Genomic DNA, 26083 nt, shown 5'->3' with positions numbered 1-26083 from the left:
GTCTAACCTTGACAGAGTCCCGTCCGTATAGTTGCTGATCCGCTTGAGTGGTGTTCGGTGAAGTGGTGAGCCACTGTACCTGCTAAACGAAGAGCTATTGGTATGTTCTCACGCCTGCTATGAGCAATGTTCCGGGCCACCGCGTATATTCTGCCCTTCTGGTATATTCTGCCTTTCTGGCGGCAGCCTTTCTGATGGAGGCGAAGAGCAAAAACGCCCCTGTGTACGAGATTTTGGCGCACGTTAAAGATCCGCAGGTGGTCAAAATTAATCAGGAGCCCACCACTACAGCACACCGCATGGCCTGCGTTGCTTCGGTGTGTTAAACCCTACAATTAATCAATAAATCAACCGGTCGCGTTGGGCTGTTTGATAGCCACGTTTAAACCTTACGGCAGCACAATGAACATGCCATCAGTGAGGACATGAAACCTTTAGCTGCGCGTTTCCCCCGATCTTCACTCTTAACCCGTGCACGCATAAACCGGCAACCGGTCATGAGCGGGTGCTTAGAAGTGAAAGACACTCTAGGACATACCGCTCTTAAAGCCCCTCAAGGGGGCCATTAAGACAAAATGCAAGTTTAGTGCATTCAAAAGATTGGATCGGTAAAATCATGCTGACATCACTTTAACGTAAACTTCGCTTGAATAAACTGTATAATTAGGAAAAAATGGATTGACCATGCGACCCACTGACTCATTTCTCGTAACAGAACCTATGATAATATACCAGCCAGCTGTGCGATTGGCGGACGCCGGAAAAAACAAACGCAAATTAGGCAGAACCTATAGGCTTGGCGAACGAGCTATTTGCGCTTACATTTGGGGCCGATTCTTTTTATTTCATTTAGAATGGTGGTACAAAACACGAAATTACAAAACAACACGTAAACATAAAAGTAGCGATACGTACGGCTGTTGGTACTGCGCGCTTAATGCTTCGTTTAGATGCAGAGCACAGCGGGGCTTTGTTGTTGCCTGAGGCGACACTGGCCGATTGACGCAAGCGACGGTATCCTACATATCCATATTTGTCGAGTGAGCACCATGTTTCACGAAACGATTATTTTCTCCGTGAGCAAAAATGAGGCTGGTTTATATACGGTCAAAAACAAACCAAAGGCAGAAAACGGCTTACCTTGGTGTGGTGGCGCCATCTATGTTAAATAACAGTAAGCAAGTCTCCGCTCCACACCAAATTTAGCTGAAAGGCCTGTTCTTATGATGCCTTTGCAAACGTCGTTCAAACACGTGTTGTGGATTGAGAATCGAAATTGTAGGTGAAGTTGGATATTATCGCAGTAAATGTAGCATCGTTTGCTTCCAGACAACAACTGGGGGAACTTACACGAAATATGTCAAATAGAACAAACACTTCTTTTGTCTTCACCGCCCCATTTAGCTTAACAAAAGATACAGGCCCTCCTCAGTGTTCCAAGCGGGCCAGTTGCTATTCATCCGGGAACAATTCGCAGCTACTCGACCAGCCTGAATATAAGGCTGCAACGACGGCGGCAGCAAACTCTGCTTTTCGCACCCATTCACACTTTTGTTAGTGCTGACGCTTCTACAGTTCTCCCTCTTTTTCCACCAAGGCAAGGGCCCGTCCTTCACATAACGAGTAACCCTTCGAGGGCCTCGATCTTCATTCTACCGTCTCACAAATGGATGTCCGTGTCGATGCCCAGTAGTAGGCATCTTGTAGTCTGTGCGGCACAACAACCCAGACCGAAATTGCTAGTCTGCGGAGGACAGCTGACAGGGTGCATTGAACCATGAGACTCGCATGTTTAGGGCTTCTACTTGCACAGCGTGTATGGAATTGGTAGCAGAATAAGCCCTGCTGCGCGTGCATTCCCCCTCCAGCCACTCCCAATATGTCCATACCTAAGCCGGCAGCCAGCGACGGGGCATAATTAGGGGCAAAATACACGGGCAAAGCGAAAGAGAAATACTTTAAGTGTGGCCAGACTAAGATATATTATTATTCTTCCGCCAGAAGAACCATGACCTGCAGGACAACGAAGGAAGCTGACGCGACAATGTCGCTTGCAATGGGTTTGACGGTAAAGAAAAATTATGTGCTCACGCCGTCGTTCCAGCGGGGCAAGTTGCTGTCAACCGGCAGGTAACCACAGCTAGTGGAGGAGGGGGAATTTGGGGCGGCAACGCCCGCGGCTACATTGTCGGCAGCGGTGGCGGCGGCGGAGGATTTGGGTGTTTTCACACCCATTCGCGCTGCTGTGTATTCTAAGAAGTAAACTCATAACGGCGCTACGGCCGCGGTCAATTGGCTGTGCAGTCTGTGAAAGAGGCGTCGCTGGTGGTGATGGAATAACCATTGTGATAACCGTTGTGAAAGAGGCGTCCGTTGTTGTTAAGAGGGGCCCGAAGCGGCGCCGAATAACTTGTCTTCAGCGGAATAAAAACTAGGGGGGGGGGGCGCGGCTGAGATATATACTGCTTCGCAGAAAAGCACGTGTTGAAGCTTAGAGGAACAGCGTCTGTTCCTACATAAGTCACTTGTTGGTCACCCAAATGTGAGTAACCGATAGGTGAATCATCGATGGAGGTCTGTTTAACCAGTGGGTGGTTGCTGACACTCCTTGGGGTCGCTTGACCTGTCATTTACCCAAAAGTTGTCGATTATAGATCCTCTGCGGATAGCTAATAATTCGTGTTGCGCAAGTTAATTTTTGGTAACGCGCGTTCTTTTCATGATTTAGAGCTTGTTAAACATGCCGCGGGTCCCGTAACTGCCGGGTCATGTGATACTAGAATGCGAACTACCCATTTCACACGCTATCTTCCTGGCTAATTAAGAGTGGCTAAGGGGTAGATAATTTCTTGTATTTTTGTCCCGTTACTGTACGCCTATGCTTGGCCGTGAACAATATAGCGTTCTGTGCAAGGGTAACTCATGGGTGGCATAATAGTAGTAATGCGTAAGTGTCAACTCATCTACCCGTCGTACACCACATGCCCTTGTGACCAGCTGTTGGCTACGAGGTGTAACCACTTATTGATGGCCCACACGCTGCCAATGGGCAGCGCTAACGGCACCCACTAAAATTTGCGTGTCACGCTACCACTGATACACAATTGGCAATCAAACAGGTTATTCATCGGTGTGGTGTAAGTAGTGCGCACCGGTTTACAGCTAATCGGTGACCCACTAGGGAGGAGACTTCAGCTTTCTTTGCAACCCTAATCCCCATTGCGAAAAGGAATAACTCTGCGACGTTAGCTACGATTGCGTTGTTTGCACGTCTTATTTGCACCGCCTCGTCAAAAATTCTCGCATCGAATGTTGGCTTGTAAATTATTTTAATACCTGCCGTAACGATATTTATTGTAATCATGAATGTATTGCCTGCACCGCTGCCTATGGTTCTTTTTTTTCTTCGTGTTTTTTTTTTCTATGTGGGATATGAGAGGCGGTTTAAAGATATGGGACGAGAGAAGAAAGTAGGAAGGCAAAAGAAAGACAACAAAGTAGGCAGAGAGTGGCTACCTACATACCGTCACGATGGTCACGAAACCGATAGGTTTTCGAGTTTACAGGTATGCATGCAGTCCAGTGGTGTGCAGAAAGTGCATCAGTGCGCTGCAGTATTTATCTTCCTGCACCCAGCGGTTGTAGGTATCTGGTTTATCCCACCGGAGACGAACCTTTCTGAGCACATCGTCTCGAGCGGTCCTTGTTGCCGCGCACGTTTACAAAAGATGCTTCACCCGCAGGAGACCGACACTTGGGACAAGTTCCTGGGTCGTCTTGTGAGTGCCCCCAAGTCCAAGCGACTGAAGGTGTGAGGACCACCCCAGCCCGAATCCTCCTCAGGGAAACTTCCTCCACCCGGGATAGATTAGGGGGCAGGGAGCAGACACACGAGGGAATTAGGGCACGTGTGTCCCTTCTCAGCAGTGATTTCCGGGCTAAAAGGCGGGAGCGCGGATCACAATGAAGGTGGCTAGGGGAAGATTCATGGGGAATAAGAGTGGGAAATATGGCCTGCTTATTGGTTCAGTGTATTCTGACCGTGCGGCTGTACCCAATGTACACGAATTGTTAGCTCTGATGTACTGTGGCGGTGGTGAATCTGTTGGCAGATCAGAGTTCCCTTCTTTACTTGCTTCAGATGCTTCACTGCACTGAGCGAGTCTGTGTATATATGCACCCCCGTGATGTTATGCAGTGCACTTGCAGCATTGACTCCGTCATGTACAGCCTGGAGCTCCAGTAGCAGCGGGTCCGCAGGGTGGGTAGTATAACAGCGCGAGCCTCTATATTTGCGGGTGCGTGGCACTGACGAAAGCAGTCCGTCCTTCGTTCGGCAGAAGAGCTGCGTCTGTGTACATTACGCAGTGGCCTTCCGGGACTGTGGTATCGGAGGTTGGCGCTGGCTAATCACGGCGACGAAGCTTGGTCGTCTTATTGGTTGTCATTCTCCTGTACCACCACGGTGGAAGATCGTCTAAGGTTGAAGTGACGGGGGACTCATGACAAAAATATGAATGAAGCGCTGCGACCATTCGAATATACAAACGCTTGAGTTCCTTCCTTCTTCGCGCTGGTTTATAAGCTCCGTTATAGTATTAAGCTGGGCGTGTTCCTGTAAGATCGGTATTAGGGTAAGACGAGGAAGGGCCGTAATGATTAGCATGACTTCTGTCTTTATTGTCTCAAGTTGCGCCCATTTTTGCATGGTAAGTCTGTGAAATTGTGCCTGGTAGAGTAGGCGCGGCTGAAGAACAGCACGTAGCAGTCGTCTAGCCACCTCCGTGCGGGCTCCTCCACTACCCGTGGCAATCCGGCGGATCAAGTGAAAGGTTGTAGAGGAGTCCTTCCGTGCCTTTGGAGCCAGTGAATACCAGAAGCCGACTAGTGGGTCAGACGTCCGAGCACCCGCAGCTCTTCTTTGGTTGGTATGGCAACTGAACAGATTTTAAGTTGAAAGTTAGCCATAGAGGCTAACTTCCTTCCTGACTTATTAGCCACTTGCACGTAGCACGACTTCTCAGCTGAAATTTCTAAACCGGCTGATTCAGTAAAGGCCTGAAAAACAACTACGGCTTGGTTGAGATGACGGTACTGTAAACCGAGATCGCGGTTTCTTGACCTCAGTGTGATATCATCCGCGTAGATGAGAAATCTCACAAAAGGATGTCTTGTAACTTCCATGCCAAGGGTGCAAATGCGATGTTGAAGAGCAGCGGTGCTAGCACGAAACCTTGCGGTACCCCCCGATTTGATGTAAACAGGCCGACCGGGTTCCCATCCACTCGCACAGAAAACGTCCTTCAGCACAGGAAGGACTGTACCACTTTGGATACATTAAGTGGAATCCCCCCAAAAATTTCATAGTATTGGCCTGTGGTCCACGTTGTCATAGGCCTTGGAAATGTCTGTGGCCACCACAGTCCACACAAGATGTCTGTGGGGTGAAAAACGCAAGGTATCATCAGCCAGAAAATGGAGTCCATCCTCTGTACCTAGGGGCGGTCTGATGCCACTGTGAGCAGGATGGTATTTCCTGTTGTGCTCAACCCACCTGGGTAATCGAGTGACCACTATTCGCTCAAATATATTGCATATTGTGGGTGTCAAACAAATGCGTAGTAGTGCATTAATACCCGTGGTGGTATTTCCCGGTTTAGCGATAGGCACTGCCACGGAATGCTTCCATTCAGGTGGAATGACACCTTTCACCCACACATCATTCAACGAACGGATTAGTGCGTTCAAGGCCTCCCCCTTCAAGTTCTTGAACAGCTTATGCGGGATTTAATCATACCCTGGTGAAGAGTGCGCTTTTGATTCTTCAATGGCCATTATGACCTCGCCCAGCGTAAACGGTTCGGTTATACCTGATTCGTCCAAAACCACAGCCGACGGAGTGGCGGCCAGAGGTTGTTGTGGTTGGGAAAGAAACTCACTGCCGCTCTGTCGGCAAAGTCCTCAGGGCTGATGTTGAGAACCAGGCGAATGCTAGCTGATGGGTCAGCCAGGCTGCCAGTCCTCTCCATGGCTTGGAAGGTCCGCCATAAGGCCTTGTTTCCAGTGCCAGACCCAAGGCCGAAGCACCAGTCATGCCAACGGCGACGTGATAACTGCTTCTTGTAGCGTCGCGTTTGTGCGGGCGATACGGGTTGCCGTGACACGAGCGTTGAACTGTGTTGGATGGCGATTAGCAAAAAACTCTTCTCGGCGACGCTCTGCCCAAAGTTTAAGTAGGTGCATATCGTGCTTCGGTCGATCATCGTTTACGGTGGTATGTATAGTGCAGTCGGTGTACGGACTGCAGCGTAGAAATTAGGTTCTCGGAAGTTAGTGAAGGATCCCGTTCGTCAGAGTGGACTTTGTCCCAGGGAACCATTCTGACTTGGCGATGAAGATTTGTAACTTCTTCGTGTGCCCGCCAATCAAAATTGGAGAATGGTTCCTCGCCCAATGGTCTGGATCGGATCCCAGGAGGCATTCACGGGGCCAAGTCACCACGTAAGGTTCGAAGCATGAAACCGACTTTACAGGATGGTAGGTACGGTGGTGATGCAGCGATGGTGATGCAGCGTGGTGATGCAGCGTGGTGATGCAGCGATGGCGTAGAGGTAGAACACCCGCCTCGCGTGCAGAAGGACCGTGGTTCGAATCCCGGTGCCGGACAATTCCCACCGAATTAGAAAAAAAAAAAAATCCGCGTATTGATGGAATTGCACAAAGGGGCTTGGGGTGCGGCCTGACCCCGGCGACCATTGCCGGTAATGCACTCCCTCACCAGAGCAGGATTGGCCACCCTGGTGTAGTACCGGCCACAACCTCCCATGAATACGCCAACAAACCCTCGGCCCTCAGTCCCCAGCGGCTGCGAAGCGACTGACCACGGCGGCGGTCAGACCTGTGACGCAGCAGAGGGTGCTAAGAATCACTGGATCCGGACAGGCCGCCAATGGAATCTGAACCTGGCAACGTTTAACGTGCGAACCTTATCTAGCGAAGCAAGTCTCGAGGTGTTGTTCGAGGAATTAGAGGGCATTAAATGGGATGTAATAGGGCTTAGCGAGGTTAGGAGGGCAGGCGAAGCCTTTACGGTGCTGAAAAATGGACACGTCTTATGTTACCGTGGTCTAGAGGACAGAAGAGAACTGGGAGTGGGATTTCTAGTCAATAAAAGCATAGCTGGCAACATAGACGAATACTACAGCATTAACGAAAGGGTAGCAGCTCTTGTAATTAGGCTCAATAAGAGGTACAAGCTCAAGGTGGTGCAGGGCTACGCGCCCACATCCAGCCACGACGACCAAGTAGTGGAACGCTTCTATGAAGATGTGGAATCGGCAATGGCTAAAGTAAAAACGCAGTATACTGTAGTTATGGGGGACTTCAATGCTAAAGTAGGCAAGAATCAGGCTGGAGACAAGGCAGTTGGGAACTATGGTCTGGGCTGTAGAAATAGCAGGGGGGACCTACTAGTTGAGTTTGCAGAACGGAATAACCTACGCATAATGAATACCTTCTTCTGTAAACGGGAGAGTCGGAAGTGGACCTGGAGGAGCCCGAATGGGGAGCACAAAAATGAAATAGACTTCATATTATGCGATAACCCTGGCGTCGTGCAGGATGTGGAAGTGCTCGGAAGGGTAAGGTGTAGTGACCACCGTATGGTAAGATCTCGAATTAGGCTAGAGTTGAGGAGGGACCGCAACAAGGTAGTACGAAAGAAGCCGATAAATGAGCAAACAGTAAAACGTAAAGTAGAAGAATTCAGGATCGCGCTGCAGAACCGATATTCCGCCCTTAACGAGGAAGCCGAGCTTACGACACAGGAAGCCAGCGACAACCTTACACGCATTCTCACGGAGTGTGCAGTAGAAGTCGGGGGCACTATGGCTAGACAGGATACTGGTAAACTTTCACAGGAGACGAAATATCTAATCAGGAAACGGCAAACCATGAGAATCTCTACCGCAGCTGACAGAATAGAACTAGCAGAGCTCTCGAAGTTAATCAATAAGCGCAAGACAGCTGACATACGGAAGTATAATATGGAGAGGATCGAATACGCTGTAAAGAACGGAGGTAGCCTGAAAGCAGTAAAGAGACGTCTTGGCGTGGGGAAAAATCAGATGTATGCACTTAAGGATAAGCAAGGCAATGTCATCACAAATAGGGATAAAATAGTCACAGTGGCCGAGGAGTTCTATAGGGATCTGTACAGTAGCCGGGACATACAGGATAATGCCGAACGAGACAGTAGTTCAGAGGAGATAGACATCCCACCAGTAACGACCGAAGAAATAAGGAAGGCTTTGAAAGAAATGAAAGGGGGCAAAGCACCTGGTGAGGATCAGATAACAGCAGACCTCTTGAAGGATGGCGGAGAAATTGTACTTAAAAAACTGGCAAACCTGTATACGCAATGCCTAATGACCGCAATGGTACCGGAATCTTGGAAGAACGCGAACATCATCCTAATCCATAAGAAAGGCGACATGAAGGACTTGAAAAACTACAGGCCGATCAGCTTACTGTCAGTCGTCTACAAGGTATTTACCAAGGTAATCGCTAACCGAATTTCTGCAACCTTAGATTTCAGTCAACCTAAAGAACAAGCAGGGTTCCGTAAATGTTATTCAACAATGGACCATATTCACACGATCAATCAGGTGATAGAGAAGTGCGCTGAGTATACTCAACCCCTATATATAGCCTTCATAGATTATGAGAAAGCATTTGACTCGGTCGAAACCCTAGCAGTCATTCAGGCATTACGGAACCAGGGGGTAGATGAGCATTATGTAAAAATACTAGAGGATATCTATAATGGGTCTACAGCTACCATCATCCTCCATAAGGAGAGCAGTAAAATACCTATAAGGAAGGGTGTCAGACAAGGAGACACAATCTCTCCAATGTTATTCACAGCATGCTTACAAGAAGTATTCAGAACGTTGGATTGGGAACAGGTGGGAGTAAGGGTTAATGGAGAATACCTCAGTAACCTCAGATTTGCTGATGACGTTGCCTTGCTAAGTAACTCGGGGGACGAATTGCAAAGCATGCTTTCCGCACTGGGCGAACAGAGTAGAACCGTGGGCCTGAAAATTAATATGCAGAAAACTAAAGTAATGATCAATAACCTCGGGACAGCACAGCGGTTTGAGATAGATGGCGAGGCAGTGGAAGTGGTAAGCGAATATATATACTTAGGCCAAGTTGTGACCCCAGATCCCAACCATGAGGCAGAGATAATTAGAAGGATCAGAATGGGGTGGGGTGCATATGGCAGATATTCTCAGATAATGAATAGCAGCCTACCATTGTCGTTGAAGAAGAAAGTGTATGACAGCTGCATCTTACCGGTACTCACCTACGGGGCAGAAACTTGGAGGCTCACTACGAGGGTTCAACTTAAATTGAGAACGACTCAGCGGGCAATGGAGCGGAAAATGATAGGTGTAACATTAAGGGACAAGAAGAGAGCGGAGTGGGTCAGGGAGCAAACTGGTGTTAAAGACATATTAGTAGAAATTAAGAAGAAGAAATGGACTTGGGCAGGGCATGTAATGCGAAGGCAAGATAACCGCTGGTCATTAAGGGTAACAGAGTGGATCCCTAGAGAAGGCAAGCGCTGCAGGGGGCGGCAGAAAGTTAGATGGGCAGATGAGATCAAGAAGTTTGCGGGGATAAATTGGTCACAGTTGGCACAGGACCGAGGTAATTGGAGAATAATGGGAGAGGCCTTTGCCCTGCAGTGGGCGTAGACAGGCTGGTGATGAGGTACGGTGGGAATGCTCAGTAAGGAAAAGTTCATGTTCGTGAAGGTGTCATGAATCTGGACTCCCCTCTTGGAGTCTTGCTCGTAGCCCGATAAGGAGTGTGGGGCGTTGAAGTCTCCCCCTACTAGTATGGAAGTGCCTGGCTACATAGCCCTGAGGTGGTGGAGCCAACCCAGGTTAACACGTGCTCTGCATGGCCTCCCATAAAATGACACTAAAAGAAGTGGTGTTTTGGCTGGACGGGTTAAAACTGCGACCACCTCTTGCTGTTGGTTGCACCATTTCTGAAGATCAATTGGTGTTTTAGGAACGCTACTGACAATGTATATTGCCGCTTTTCCAGGTGCACTGCCAGTGCGATTATCCGGAATGGAAGGACTATGGTAGCCAACGAAGTGAGGGAGAGCGCACTACTTGTTTGACTCCTGGAAAAGGAGCACCCACACACGAAGTTTACCGGAGTGAATTTTGGCTTTTAGTTCTCCTAATTTGTTCGAAAGGCCTCTGTAGTTCCAGTGCAGGATGACAGGTTGATGGTTTGAAGGACATTTACCCACGGTATAAGCTAGCTGGTATAAGTTGGGTCAGCTTGCATAGGGTCTCAAGTATAACTGCCCAGATGGCTGTATCACTGGGGGTTGTCTTTTGAGCATTGACTCGCGTCCGTAAAGGCACGCTTTGCGAATCTTGAGGTGCATGAGTTGCAGTCTGTTCTTTACTGAGACCAGCTACTCGTGCCTTCCTTTGGCCGAGTATCTCAAGCTACTTAGATAGGCTATTTGAGCATCCAGGTCTTCATCTACCAAAGCAGATTCAGTCAAGTTCCAGGTATCATTCGGCGTATGTTTAGGAGGTGTGTGTTTTTTAGAATCGGGCTTCAGAATCTCCGAATATGAATTACGTCTGGAAACGGGCTCCTCAGGATCTTCTACAGAAGAGCAGTCAATGGTTTCACGGCCTTGAAGCTATTGTTTAATGTAACCCCCACTGAACTGTTTTCCCGACGGTGAGCGTGGGCGGTGGCGCTTCGTTTGGTCGGGTAATTTGTCGACGTTATTTCTGGGTCATCAGCCTTGCAAAGCCCGCAACAACAGCGTGGCTTGCCGTCGGCATTTATTCTGTGTGGGTCTACAGTTGCCATCGGACAGTAAATTTGCTGGTGACCTAGTTTAAAGCACGTGTAGCAATACATGACTCGTGGCCGATAAGGCTTGGGGTGCAGTACACAGTCATTGCTGTAGTATCCTTCCGGTATAGTAGAAGAACCTTGTACGATTGCAAGGTAGGTTCTGCTTTTACCCATACACCGGATAGCCAGAACCTCATGAGTGGGGGACCTCAACTCACCTAGAATGGTCGCAGGTGAGTCATTTTGGTAAAAGTAGTACAGGACGCAGCGCCGCACATTGGGCTCAGAGGCAAAGTAAGAGTGCACTGTCATGGTACCATCGCTGGAGATCGGGATGCTGGTAATACCACAGATATTGTTAGCGTCATCCAAGCTGGCAAGGTGGACGGTTATTGTGTTAGATACCTTATGGATCACGAACCTGTAATATCTCTGGGTGACTAAGCACCGGTCTATCACGTGTTGAACTGATTTACCAGGGATAGCGGTGACATCAAACCTGGTGGTCGGTTTAATGTGAGCCCGAAATGAGCGGCGGGGGGTGGGGTTGGGTTAACAGCGGTACGATAACTGCTGCAAGGGGGAGCGTGTGTGGTGGAAGCATTATGGTTCTTTGCATAAAGATGTTACGAGTCATTAGATGCGATTAGGTTGCTTCTCGGCATTGGTAGGTACTGTTTTGTGTATAGATTTTACAGCCGAAGGTTTATCCGAATAAGAAAGCCCGGGATTGACACCTTGCTCCACTCGCTCGGACATTGTGGAATCACGGATGGCTATATTTCGATTTTCTTATAACCCTAAATTTGGTTCATGGTTTATTTTCTATTATATTTCTGTTTCTTGTGTAAAGCTTTGAACGCCAAACAGGTGTATAATACTATACGTCTAATCTGAGGCATCATAATGACTCAGGCGTACAGCTGTTCTGTCTTGCACGGATGTAAATTACTGAGCCTACAAATTCACCATCAGTGTACCACTCTGGCAAGAATAATAACAAGAGGGGCTTCTTTATGTGTGTTTGCGGTCTCATAAAAACCAGAAGAAGAGCAAATCGGAGCATACGGACAAAGGTGTTAGCTTGTGTGAAGAATTTTGAACATTTAGGCGTACTCTAGATAATTAGGTTCAGCTTACTCACTGTATGTTGCAAACTTTGAATTTTTATTTCGTCTCGGAATGCCATTTGGTACATCCATTGCCAAATTTTGCTCTTCTGTGATTAGTACTTAAGTACCTTACAAAGACTTCATGAATGCATGCACCCTGGCGACAAAGTTACATACAAGCGAGATTAACTCCACGGATGAGGAAATCCGCACAACCTTTTGTATAACCCATGTAGTGCTGTAAAATTATCAGCGATTCGTTTTAATACTTTGAGGATTCAGTTATCTTCTAGTCGGAGTCGAAGGTAACTGCTCTTTAGTAAAGCGCACTTGTACCTTACGGCCACGTTGGTGTTGTAGTCTTGCTAATTTTGCGTGTTGTGCAATTGCAGCGCCATTATAAGACGTGCAGCTGTCAAGGAAAGGTGAAATGTCCATTGTGCGACAGCCTGCTAGACAACAAGACATTAGCTGATCACATCAGAGACAAGTGCCCCCAAAGGTTCATGAACTGCACCTTCTGTAACGCAGACGTCGAGGCGTGTAACAAGCAGGTAAGCAATAAATTTCGCAGCAAGCGCAGTCGGCATTTTATTGGGAGGCATCACGGAAGCATGATTTTGGGCCTGTTTCCGTTATGCTTACAAAAAAAGTTGAGTGAGCTAACTACGCTGACTGGGCACCTCGGGGAACTGCTATTGGGGTGCCGAAATTATTCCTGGGGCACTTAGTAAATGTTCCAACACTGCTCCCCTGGCTCATCATAACAAGCATCTATGAATGGTTGCCGAAAGAGTCCTGCTTCGCTGCCGGTTGGGTGTTCTCAGAGGATACTTCACAATCTCCAATCTGATTGGTAGCATCCCTCAGAGCTCTCCCGAATGCAGCATGGAACGTATTCCCCCGTGGTTCAGCACACATCAAAGAAATGCAAAGAGATGCATCATCAAAAAGCAGGATGGAGCGTGTACAATTTGGTATATGCAGACATCCCTAGCCAGAGGGTCGCCCACCATCACACTTTCTATGTTTGACAGATTTCAACACTTCGACATAAAGTTGATTGATTGATCATGAGGTTTAAATTGCCGACCTTACACAGGAGATGAGGCACGCCGTAGTGAAGCGCTCCACATAAATGTTGGCCGCTTTTGCGTGCCCAGATACCTCGAGCACACGGGAGTTTTTGGTCTTCACCACCATCACAAAGCAGCCGCCACGGCCGTGAGTCAAACCCACGTCCTAGGGTTTTGCAGCACAACACCATAGGCACTGAGCCGACACGGCGGGACTTCGGAATGAAGTTGCCGGTGTAGCAGCTTTGATGCGGACCTCATAAACCACATGTAGCAGGCACTAGTGTTGTGAGGTGCAGAACATAAATAGTAGAAAAATGGGTGTTGTGGTCAAAAGCGATCGCGGGCCCGGAATCACGCTCTGGGAAATTGAAATAAGGGGGGGGGGGGAAGAAGGGTTCGAGGAGGATTCCTTGAAATGCGATGCCGCGCACGCCGGTAGAAGAAAATAGCACCACAAAAAGAGGTACGTCGATGTCATACGTGCAATACGAACCACTTTGATAGGTGAACGAGCCGGCGGGAGTAAAGAGGAGGTTCCGGAAGGGGGGGAGCGAGCTTCGGGCGTTTGGCTTTTGTGGTGCGGTCAAATGGTGACTGGCGCCGCTGCTAAGTGGAGCAGAATGTTTTCAGCAGAAAATAAAAATATTTTCTAAATAAGTTCCCACCTTCTCATTCTGAAAAAGTTTTAACCAGCGCCCATATTACTTCCGCATTAGTAATTACGTAACTATATCTTCAATGGTTGCGGGGACGCGCGTGCAGTTAGTGCGATTTCAAAGCAGCATTTTTTCTTGATCAACCAAAGTGAAAAAAAGTTTGTTCTGCCGTTAATTTTGTGCATATGTCTGTTTGTTACTTGATCAAGCCACCGTTTTGAAAGTTGAAAAAATGTTTCGAATACGTATAAGCACCACCGTTAAAACTAATGAAACCGCTGGCATAAGTTGCAGTTCTTCATCTTATGCAGTGCTTAAAAAAGTAAAAAAAAAAATAAGCCGATCTGGCAGCAACATTTGAGCACATAACCGGTAAAGCAACGTTTCTGTAAGTATGAACGCGTTAGAATGATTTTCACTGAATGCAAATACAAATACTCTTTAGGAGAAAGGAAGGCCGGTTGAGTGCGTCTTCGCCAGATATCGCGTTAGCCGTGCAGTCACGGAAAAATCTTATTTTAGTAAATAGGCGCGCTATTCAACATGACAGAAATTTGAGTGGAGGGAAATAGCCTGATGGGTGGGAAGGGGAATAATAATACCATGCTAGGGTTCGGGGATTATGGAAGACTACTCTTTTGCCGACATTTCCATCCAAGCAGCCACATGCATAAAGATTTCAAAACGAAAGCCTTAGTTTCCCTTGCTGCTATAAAACGCCGCGTTGTTTTAGACGATTGGATTTGAACGCGGGTCACGTTGCTAGTAAACCTAGTGCTTTACCAGCGGGGCTATTTCCGCACGTTGCCAGCGGTGAATTAAACCTGTCGTTTCTGTTCTTCTTTTGTGCCAGATATGATCAGTTATGCATGATTGTTGCAGTTCTTTGACATTGATTTTCTGTTTCTCAGACACGGTAGTGATGAGTGTACGATTTTACTTGGGGACAGAAAATAGGCAGACTGATGCTAGAAAAGTTTGGGGTTCCATAACATTTGCATCTTTCAAAAACGTACTTCAAGACCAGCTATAAATGACGGTTTGGTGGACGATATAATTATATTGAGTCAACCCGAAAACCATACCTCGAATAAAAAATTCGTTTTGTTTATCGCAGAAGCACGAAGGATACTGTCGTCAGCGCCCAAGCACGTGCGAGCATTGCTGGAGTGATTTCCGAACTTTCGCTGAGGTAAGCTCTGTGCTCAACAACAGTGTTATCATGAGTGGCTCAACAAGTAATGTATCGGTGCTTTCTCTTTGTTATTGTATTCATACAAACATACACTGAATTATGTGATAAAAATGGTAGTATTAACGGGCGTTTAACTAAGTAAGGATGTCACAGCAGAATGGCGAGTAGGGCTAGTTGGTAAATTTTGCCTGTCGGTACGTTCAAAAAACTCAACACTGAAAACATGGCACAAACAGAACAGAACAGAACAGAACATGGCACAAACAGTTTACTCAGGAAGAACAAAGTGCATATAACCTCCCAGTGCTCTCAGAGATCATAAATTGTCTTTGAAAGGGGCTATATTGTCTCGTATGGCGGCGCATTGCAGCTCGGGTCGGTAGCGTTGTTGATTCAGGCCGATTTTCTGTGACAAAAATTTTTGTTGAGCCTGCGTTCTAAATGGCTAGAAATAGCCGGAGGGTTCCACATAAGCCAGAGAGGCGACAGTTGTCAGTCAGGCTTCCGGTACCTTACAGGCGAAAGAGAATGCCTATTTCAGTAGCTCCTGAGCTGAACACCTTGTGGTGGTTGTATTTTGTTTCGTTTTGCAGTTTTTTCTTTCGTATCTTCTTTTTTACCTTCGTTTTTTGGGGTTGTTCCCGTCTATATTTGACTCGTGCCATGTCTGGACACTGGGAGGTTATATGGTCTTCGTTTTTTCTGATTAAACGTCAGTTAAGAGGGACCGCCACCAAGTGGCCGACCGATGTGGGCGTGCTTCGCATCACCTCTGCTAAGCACCGCTCGAAAGACTCGCCAACGGCCTCCAGAGCCACAAAACGCACACCAGACGATAGACCTCGCCAACGCGATTACCGGGACACCACATTTCCAGCAGGCAAGCCCCTACGTTTTATTGTACGACTCTGAGAAAATTCGAAGCGGCGACAGCCACGCTAGCCCTAAATGTAGGGTTAGCCGTGGTGACGGGGTGCCTTCCTCGGTAAGGTTGCTACACCGCTCCAGCTCGCCCACATCGACGCTGCCGCAGCGACTGGTGCTGTGTTCACAAGCCTGTTGCCACGCCTTCACAACAGCATTGCCCTCCAAACCATGGCATTCATGGCGATGACCGTTGAAGTTGAAGGCACCGAAATACCCCCGGAATTGTAAAACCCCAGCAAATGGACCCTTATACGAAGACGATAGCAAGCCCCCCAAGCGACGCCGGCGACCGGCACCTCGCCTTCTTCTAGCTCGGGACATCAAAGCAACACCCGTGGGAAAACAAGACACGCCCGCAAACTTGCGCCCCTAACTCCACTCCCGACAACTCATAATAAAGTGATTCTTCAACCTCGTGGAGGTCTTAATATCTCCGAGGCTTCCGCCCTAACCACCGCCACCGCAACAACAAGCTGGCTTGGACATGAATGACACGGACCAGCTGTGACTTCACAAAAAAGCCAACTTCATGGTCGTCAGCACCCCGTCTGAGGATAGAGCAACACGATACGCAGCCCTCCAAAGTCTTCAGCTGGCTGACTGCACCTTTTCTTGGCCACACACATTCCGGCCCCATCAAACATATCTTCAGGCATCGTCTTTGACCTCCACACCCAAGAGACGTCCGACGAGATGACCGAACAACTTATCCATTACAACCCCCACCTCAAGGTGCCAGATGCATGCCGCATGGGAACCACCTCTCTTGTTCAGATCTTGTTCGATGGGCCCAGGGTGCCGTACTGGGTCAGGTACAGAATGACGACCCACCGATGCAAGCCACGTCGCCGGAAAGTGGAAACTTGTGCCCTGTTCTGGAGCACTGGACACAGACAGGATGTCTGCCCGCAGCGAAATCCCCCCAACCGGTGCTCAACATGCAGTACTCCTGACGCCACTGAGACACAGGCATGTGCTCCCAAATGCATTGTCTGCGATGGAGCGCACGTCACGCGCTCTCCGGACTGTCCTCAACGTTTTCGTCCGAGACCCAAACAACGTATGCACAGATGTTGCAACGGCAAATCCCGATGAACCAACACCAGAGAGATCAGCCCTCCTACAGTCACCCTCAACATTCCAGGATCCCGGGGAACACCCACCGACAGCGCTCTCCACCGAATCAACACCGCACCCAAACCAACCCTCAGGAGCAGCCAGAACCACCCATCGTAGAGCCACGCTCCCAACTGTCTACTTCAAACGGACCTAGGATGCATCAGCCAGGACCCTCTCGCCCACCAGCCGACCTCTCACAGGTGAGCGGCCCAAGGGTATCCAATCCAGTGGTCACTCAACAACACCCCATTCCATCAGCACCCGCCTCCCAACTTCCCCCTGCTGTACTGCAAGAAATGCAGGCCATGCGCGCCGAGATTAATGCAATGGGAGCTGAAAATGTCTCCCTACGACAAACCCTGGCACAACTTCGCACCTCCCAGCCCAATGAAGAACCCCCTCCAAAGCAAAAGGCTCAATACCAACCTGAGCACGCTGCAAATACGACCCCCTAGGAAGAGAGGCTCACGCGTCTCGAGCAGCTTCATATAGAGCAAGCTCAACTTATCCAAAATTTATCGCAGAGCCAAGCTACGATGCAATCTCACATAGAATCTATAAAACAAGGTGTTCATGCACTTCCGTGCAACACCTGCACAGACGAATGCCCCTTCTCCACACACTGCTATTACTTTCAGCATAACTGATAATGGCTCGCCTTATACGGATTTTGGTTTGGCAGCGCAAATGTGGTGGTTTCGGCAGAAAAAGAGCCCCCCTGGAATGCCTCCTCGAGTCCCAAAACGAACAGCCCCACATAATTACTATACAAGACCCCGCCGGTCCAGTAAAGCGTCATGGGTATACGACTTATCAACCTACCAACGACACAGCCATTCTCCTACAGCGCAACATCTGAGCACAACGGGGCAGCCTTGCTGACAGCCCTATCCCTCACGACTTCTTAACTATCTTCCCCGCCAACACCACTCATCCATCAATTTCCATACTCAACATCTACAGCAGACCCTCCGAACATCACCACAACTTCAAACCCCTCTTTGTAGCCGCCAAAGACCATGCTGCGCAGCACCCCCTCATTATTACTGGGGACTTCAATGCGCCCCACATGGCCTGGGGCTATTCACGCGATACTAAGGAAGGAAGGCACCTCTAGGAGCTCTCCCAAACTCAGCATTTCACTCTAGAGACACCTCCTGATCAGCCAAGGCGAGAAGGAAATAGGTTCAAAAGAGACACTACACCGGACCTCAAGATCACCTATCACACAAGGCCAACCACCTGGCAGCGTCTAGGCCATACACTGGGCAGCGATCACCGCATTATACAGTTGCAAGCCTCTAACCAACACCCTATGCCTCCGAGCAAACTCCTAACTCATATAACCGATCGGGCTGCCCTCCGGGAATTTCTTGCTTCTGTAACTCCAATGACCCAACACTTAAACCCCTAGCACAGTGGACACAACAACTTCTCCACGATGTTCACACGCACCAACATCCCCTAGACCCAGCCATACGATCTCCCCTTGTAGACGCCAGACTACACCACATGTGGGAATCTCTTGGCAGCCTTAAACCTCGTTGGCGTAAGCAACGTTATAACAGGCGACACAAAACCCGCATTGTCCACCTCATAAAGGCCATAGAAACCCACTCCCAAACACTAGCCCAGGCAGCCTGGGAAACTGTATGCGACAGCATTCGAAACGGCCTCAGCATGAAGCGTACATGGGCTTTCCTAAGACATGTGATGTATCCCACTTTCTCTCGATCTCTGCAATCTAATCGTGTAACGCAACTCCCGCCAGTTAACAGACTCCAATCACACCTGGCCCCATGCACTAACCCAGCAGTACGTCCCAGAAGGCTCGTCTGAGCCACTGCCTCAATACACCGGCCCCCCCTAACGAACCCCTGGATCTACCATTCCTTGAAGCGGAATTGAGAGCAGTCCTACATGACCTACGAAGGCAGTCAGTTCCCGGTGGTGACCGCATTACCAATAAAATGCTCCGTAATATAATGATCTTTCAATATCTCACCGATCTGTTTAACGGTTTAACGCTTACAGGGAAGCAAGCACCATCCCCCCCCCCACCGAGTTTACTCACGAAGACGTCACTCTGATCCCTAAACCAGGAAAATTCCTCTTCCACAGTAACCTTCGGCCTATATCGCTAAATTCCTGCTTAGGAAAACTGATGGAGTGAACAGTACTTGCCCGGCTCAATAACTACATTGAGAACAAATAGTTACTTTCCCCCAGATGCACGGATTCCGTGCAGGCCTTGCGGCTAATGACGTACACCTGCGCCTGTAGACGGATCTCCTCCAGCAACCGCCCAACTATTCGGCCATCTTAGCCCTAGACTTACCAAAAGCAGTTGATAAGATAACTCCTCAAGCCATACTTACCAACTCCCGTCCATTGGCACTCCACAAGGTTCAGTCATCTCCCCCTCCTCTTTATTCTCGCTGTCTCCAATCTTCCCCCCATCCAGGACAATATCACTCGGTTATGCTATAGTATGTACGCTGATGACAACACCACTTGGGTAACTGGGGGCAGCGACCAGGACATAGAAGTAACACTTAAAGCAGGAGTCTCAGCGGTAAAACAGGCAGCCCAGGAAGCAGGTTTAACATGCTCGCCATCAAAATCCGAATTCCTCATGCTATCACCACACGCCACCACCCCTAAAACAGCACCCAGCATGCATGTATATCTGAATAATGCTCCTATACCAACTGTGAATTGCATCAAAATACTCGGCCTAGTCATCCAATCCAATCACCTAAACACATCGGTTCTACACACTCTTTCCTCACACGTAACCAAAATCACAGGCCTCCTGAGGCGTGTAACTGCTAGGGGCCACGGCCCGACAGAGAAAGACCGCTGTCAAATAATCCAGGCATTTCTACTGAGCCGCATTACCTACCCCCTCCCATATCTGTCTCCTTCTACCAAAGTAGATGGACTCATCTGTAAGGCCTACAGGGCTGCTCTCGGCTTGCCTCCTCACGCATCCACTGCCAAACTATGGGCCACCGGCACCTACAACTCCCTGGACAAATTATTTGAAGCGCACCGTACGGGCCAGATATATGGCCTGGCTAAACACACACCTGGCCAACTCTTACTTAAGGAGGCACAAATACATACTCCTCTTACATCAACCCCCACAGCTCGCATTCCACCCGATTATAGAGATAACATAACAATCCGGCCACTCCCCCGTAATATGAACCCTACTCATCATACTGCCCGATGAGCTGCTTGAGCGCGTGCCCTCGTTTCCACTGCGCCCACCCCCCCCTCGCCAAACACCTTCTACGTAGATGCTGCAGCACATAAGCACAAGCCGGCCTTCATTGTGGCTGTCGTCTCTTCGCCGACTACTACACATCTCACGTCTCTCACTATTCCCACCACAACCCCACATGTTGCGGAAGAGGTGGCCATAGCCCTGGCTCTCGCACACCGGCCTCCCCCTGATCTAATATTATCTGATTAAAAAACGGCCATCAAAACGTTTGCTAGCTGCAGTATCTCCACGCTAGCCTGCAAAATTCTGCTTCAAAATTCAGCCCCCCCAGCATCCTACGGAGCTCCTCTGGTTGCCGGCACACACGGGACTAGACGCCGCGGAGTGGGTTCATAAGACGGCACGAGCACTCGTCACCCGTAGGCCTGACGAGACAACTACCCGTCAAGGAGTTTACTCCGCCAGGGGCTCCCTCACCACTTACAGGGAGTTTACAGATTACTATCGCCTCTCACACAACACGCTGCCCCCGGCTCACCCATCCCTAACCCCCCGGCAAGAACGGCTGTGGCGCCTCCTCCAAACGGGATCGCTCCCAGACCGAGCCCTCCTTCATCCCATTTGCCCATCCGCCTAACCGTCTCCGCTCTGCCCACACTGTGCCGCTAAATCCACAGTGCAACACCTCATGTGGGCCTGCCCCTCGGACCCCCACCCCACCGTAACTTTACCTGACCACTGGACGGAGGCCCTGGGCCGCTCGGACGAAGATTCCCAGCGCCCACTGGTCACCCGAGCGCCAGCCGTGGTAGCGGCCCTTCGGGAAGCCATGACGGCCTCTTAGGCCGGTGGTGTCAATAAAAGTTCTTATCTCTCTCTCAGTTAAGAGTCAGCGGTCGTCCTGTGTTCTGTTTGTGTTCTGTTTTCATGGTTGCGCTTTTTGACGGTTTCAGCATGCAATGATATAACGCGGCAAGTAGTGACCCTGCACCTCTCGGCGCATGTGGGAACAGACGCGCTTATTTAGGTTTCGTGCACTTACCAAGGGATGGTGGTGTTCTTAGTGGAGGGATCTCATCCGTTATCCGTCCTGATTCATCTGGCGCAAGAATTATATGAGAAATGTTTGCGGCAAGCTCCAAACCTTTTTTGTGTTTATCTAAGTTGACATGAGCCCTGCTCCATTGGTGGCAATGGCAGCGAACCTTTTTGTGGCTTCTTTTCAGTAGCTAATCTTTATTTCAGATACGATTTGCGAGAAGACCTAATCGGTGACCTGTGGTGTCGTCTCTATTGTTTCCTACAACTCGTGTGTGAGATTGCAGACGGAATAGAAAGCACAGGCCGTTTGCTAGCCTGAGTACCAGTGACATTGTGTTTTGCAGCACGAAGGAGTTCAGCAGGAGCGGTGTTATTCAGTGGGTATTTTTCTCGTTTTGTTTCAGCTCGAGGAAAAGCACATACCAAAATGCCCAATGGTCCCTGTACACTGCTCCTTCAAGCCATTTGGCTGTACCTTCTACGTGAGTCAGCACAATATGACGTACTATTGCATCTTGTGAACAGTAGCAGTTAAAAGTATTGTCGTCTGTGAATAACAAAAATAGGCGAAACTTGAACATATACTCCCAAGCCGGTTCAAAGCAATTGAAAATTCGGTAATTTACAGGCAAACAAGGTGACTGGCGAAACTAAATGTATCTCAATTATCCCTGTACACTCTGATATTTGAAATAAATCAAGTATTTGTTACTCATTGTGAACGTATCCGACGTGACGGAGTGTTAATATTTATGTTAGGAAATAAAACACGCAATAAAATTTTTGGAGCATTCCAATTGGCGAAGTAATTTGTTGTTTTGATGCGTACTTTTCTAAGCTAAAAATACCACACAAAATGAAAGACTACACAAAAAGCGCAACCATTCAGCCATTTGTGTCGTCTCTTTTTACAGTTTATACCTTAAAATACAAAACAAGGCGAAATAGAAACCGGGTCTCTCTGGACACCTCCCAGCATTGACTCCTGCAGATCGCTTATTCCGCGTAAAACATATGTCGCATGGCCTTCATGTCTCGCCACTGTGAACGTGTTGCAGTAATGACTCTACATCTGTCCTCCCCTCGGTACATTCCACCCGTTCGTTCATCCGTCGGGATCGGTGAGAGCAAGATGACATGCTGACGACATGATTTTATAAAAGTCTGTTGTCATTGTTTTCCACTCTGGGAATAGTCTTGGTCTCAATAATGAGCTGTCATAAAATCGCATCGTTCGGACCTGCGTTAACGCCTCTCCATACGGACTCTCTGAAGAACTTAACAGACGACGTAAGAACGCGATATTCCTGCTTGTAACATCGCTTGTTGGATTTCTGTGAACGACAAAGGCCTCTCTACTGAGAACCGCTTAGGGACACGGAATAAGCGCCTGCGCACTTGTGCTTCATCGCTTTGCGCAAAACAACTTTCGTATTTAATCCCGTTCCAGCTCTCCAAGTAATCGTTTATTTCATTATACAAAGGCTTGTCAGCTTCTTTTTCTGCATGCTTGGTACAGTGGTGCAGGAGCCGCTAGTAGCGCAGGTGCTTTCTACCTCAGGCGGGATAATTTGTAAAGTTTAAAGTCCGCTCTACATGGTGGGAAGGTCCCTGCTAATTTGCAGGTGCGGCAAGGCTGGTGCGGCAGAGCGACCTATTTTTGTACCTTATGGTGAAATGAACTTAATAGTTTTGCAGCAGGAACAGCGCCACGGCGGCGAGTGTGAAACGAAATTCGCCCCATGTAGAACAGGAGGTATTGCGGCTGAGGAGGATTACTGTGCCGATCATGCCGTAACGAGTCACAAAAGTAAGGTAAATATCAGTTGCTGTCAACCGTCGTATATGTGAACGAAGCACCATAGTATGCGAGACAAGCTAGTAGTGCGGTTGTCAGTAGAGATACGAACTCCCCATTCGCACCACTTATCGCCATAATCTACATGAGTAACGTTGGTGCATGCTGCAGCAGTAGGTCTCCATGACACATAGGAGACGCTCAACGTAACCGATTTGTACTTAGCATGCAGTAATTCTATCTCGTGCTAGTGGACGCAGCCAACAACTCGCCTCCAATATGCAAAGACTTTAGCGAACAGACCGCTATAGTAATAAGGCCTATTTGACTTCGAGTACAAGAACACCAAAATTATGGTAAGGAGTTTTTGCAGAGTCGATACTTTGCGCCATTTAAAACCAATACATACGAATCCTGTGAAAAGGTGGTGTAAAAAATTGACCACGCACCTCCTCACTTCGCTGCAAATGTCATCGTAAACGACAGCATTTTGTCGTTTCTGTGATGTACATGCCACCGTTCCCTCTTCCGCCCTCCCTCAACCTCTTTTTCTCCCGCCATGCTCCTCCTATGGTCAACACGGTGCGAAAGTCGCTCAGTTCAAGTTTGCCGCGTTCGGCTCTTCCTGGGCTCTCTACTTTCACCTTTTTGCCATTTCTGGACATTTTTTGATTTCCGTCCTACGGTCCGGAAATCGCGATTTTTCAGTTTTCTTTTTTAAGAACTCCCGAAGGTGCGGCACACGAATTGCCCTTATGGTAACTTGCAGTTTAATTTCTTTCTGCTGATTTTACAGCATTTGCCGGTGTAGGAGTTCCCATTCAACACCGCTCCGTGTTCGCTGCAAACTCGCTAGCCGTAGAGAACCGTTACGATGGTAAATGCGCGCCCTCATCTTTTCAATAAGGTTAGAGTGAACTAGAAGATAGAGTGCTTGAAACGCCCATAGGGCGCATGTAATAACAGTAAGGCAAAAAAGGGGTCGACCCATTTAGGGGCGCTGCGAGCGTTACCCCTCCATCGTGGCGCAACGGATACGGTACACGTCTCCCACGCGAAATATCTCGGTTAAAATCCCCCTCAAGGACAGTCGCTTTTTTCTTTTTTAGTTGGCTAAACTTTTAAAGCTGTAACATAGCCAGTGCCTTTTATTTTACTATGGACAAAAGATAACCTAAGCTCACCCCATATGCAAATCAAAATCTGGCCTTTCGCATTCTGTCTTCAAAAACATAGTCTTTAGCGTGTGCCGTGATTGCGGTGCTCATGCAACCGGTGTTGTGCCGCAAAACAGTTACACTTAATGCGCTTTTGAAAGGTCTAACAAAGTTGAATTCATTCATGTCACTTACAAATTTCACGGTACATATTTAAATAGAAGAGTTTAATGATGAAGCCGTTTCTTTGAAACGGCTTCTCTCACTGTTTTCTGTATGTGCCTGATTAAGCTGCGTCTCTATACGCGCCAAAAAAGCATGTGTAAACTTTCGAAATTACACAAATTCGAACAGAGACAGAACGTATATTTAGTTTCTTAACGGGACCACTGGCATTGACATAGAAAAATTCCCAATTTGTGCAAGCTAGCTTAATGACAAGTTACTTAATGTGACGGCTCCGAGTTACTTATACAGCTCACACGGTGATCAGAACCCTCAACAAGGGCATTCTCTTTTATCTAGAGTTACAATGACAATATTGCGCCTTGCAATCTTGTCAGTCAGTTGCAAAGGCGATATGTGAAATGAACAGACTGCCATGGGCACGGCTTGTGCAGCCGTGCAGACAAAGCAGACGATTATCAGCGAGTAAAGATGAGCTAATCTTTAATTTGTTATTCATTCAGAGAATTATAGTGCAATTAGCTATTAGGATTACATAATTTGGCCACACAAACACAAAATGTGCATTTCTGTTTTCTTTCTTATTGCCGAGAACATGTTCTGCGTTAGCGAGGTAGGTCGCGGGTTCGATTCCCGGCCGCGGCGGCCGCTCTTCTGATGGAGGCGAAAAGCAAAAACGCCCGTGTGTGCGAGATTTCGGCGCACGTTAAAGATCCCCAGGTGGTCAAAATTAATCCGGAGCCCTCCACTACGGCGCGCCTCATGGCCTGCGTTGCGTCGGTGCGTTAAACCCTACAATCAATCAATCAATCATCAATCGTTAGCGAAGAAGCACATACAAAGGCAGACGACGAGTTCATGGCTAAAGCACAATATCAAACGTTCCAGCCTAACAAGACCTGTTGCGGTTAATTTAATCACATCACTTACTTGACAAATATTTCACACAGAGAGTTCTTTAAAGCAGTAATGAACAATCACCGGAATTTTTTTTATTTATTAGGTGCAGCTTTCTTCGCGTTAGATGTAGCAGCAGAAGTATGCGATATTGCTTAGGTCTTTAGCCTTTTATTCGTGGCGATAAAACTTTATTTGCACGCCCTCGTCTGTGACCGAACCTTCCGTTTATGCTGCATGTCTTCCTTACAGCTTTTTTCGCTTTATAGCAACAAGTGAGAAGCAACGCGTAGCCTATGCGGCTGCGTCGATGGTTTCCTGAACTATAAAAGACTGGTTATGTACGCGTTTGCAGTAGGCAGGATAGCTACAGAAGTAAGTTCAGCCAGTTCATAGCCAATGCGTTAGTACGTGTTCTTGTTTTTGTTCGCGCTGTAGCTATTTTTAATGTTTTAGTATCTCTTGGTTGTTTTAAATGGCCGCCCCCTCAACTAACACTTACCCAATATAAGCCCCGTTTATATTGACTCGATGAGGGCGCGTTGAGTTGACATAAACATGTTTTTTGGACTCGGCGCACTCATGTATAAACGGACGAGGTGAGTCGAAAAGCCGCCGGGGCGAGTCCGTTCGACTCGCAGGCAGGGGGTGGGTTGACGCACTCGTCGGGGCGAGTCGGGCCGTGGGGAGCTGAATACCGTATTTTCACGATTATAACGCGCCATCGATTGTACAGCGCGGGTAGGTTCATGCAGGAAAAACCGAAAAAATAACTG

General features: G+C 48.3%; 1 protein-coding gene across 2 annotated transcripts in view; it reads left to right on the top strand.

The window, feature by feature from the left end:
* The window catches only part of LOC144141025 (TNF receptor-associated factor 5-like), a 148627-nt gene that overhangs the window by 51298 nt on the left and 71246 nt on the right, over positions 1–26083 (top strand). For both annotated transcript variants that reach the window (XM_077672510.1, XM_077672511.1), the window contains exons 4-6: positions 12413–12574; positions 14873–14947; positions 21674–21751. In XM_077672510.1, coding sequence (XP_077528636.1) covers positions 12413–12574; positions 14873–14947; positions 21674–21751 — 315 coding nt within the window. The remainder of the gene's footprint in view (positions 1–12412; positions 12575–14872; positions 14948–21673; positions 21752–26083) is intronic.

Source organism: Haemaphysalis longicornis, unplaced genomic scaffold (genome assembly GCF_048455015.1).
Source record: "Haemaphysalis longicornis isolate Haplotype H1 unplaced genomic scaffold, Haemaphysalis longicornis Haplotype H1 scaffold_6, whole genome shotgun sequence".
Classification (NCBI taxonomy): domain Eukaryota; kingdom Metazoa; phylum Arthropoda; class Arachnida; order Ixodida; family Ixodidae; genus Haemaphysalis; species Haemaphysalis longicornis.
Note: the sequence above shows the minus strand (reverse complement) of the source record. Positions and strands in the feature narration are given on the sequence as shown.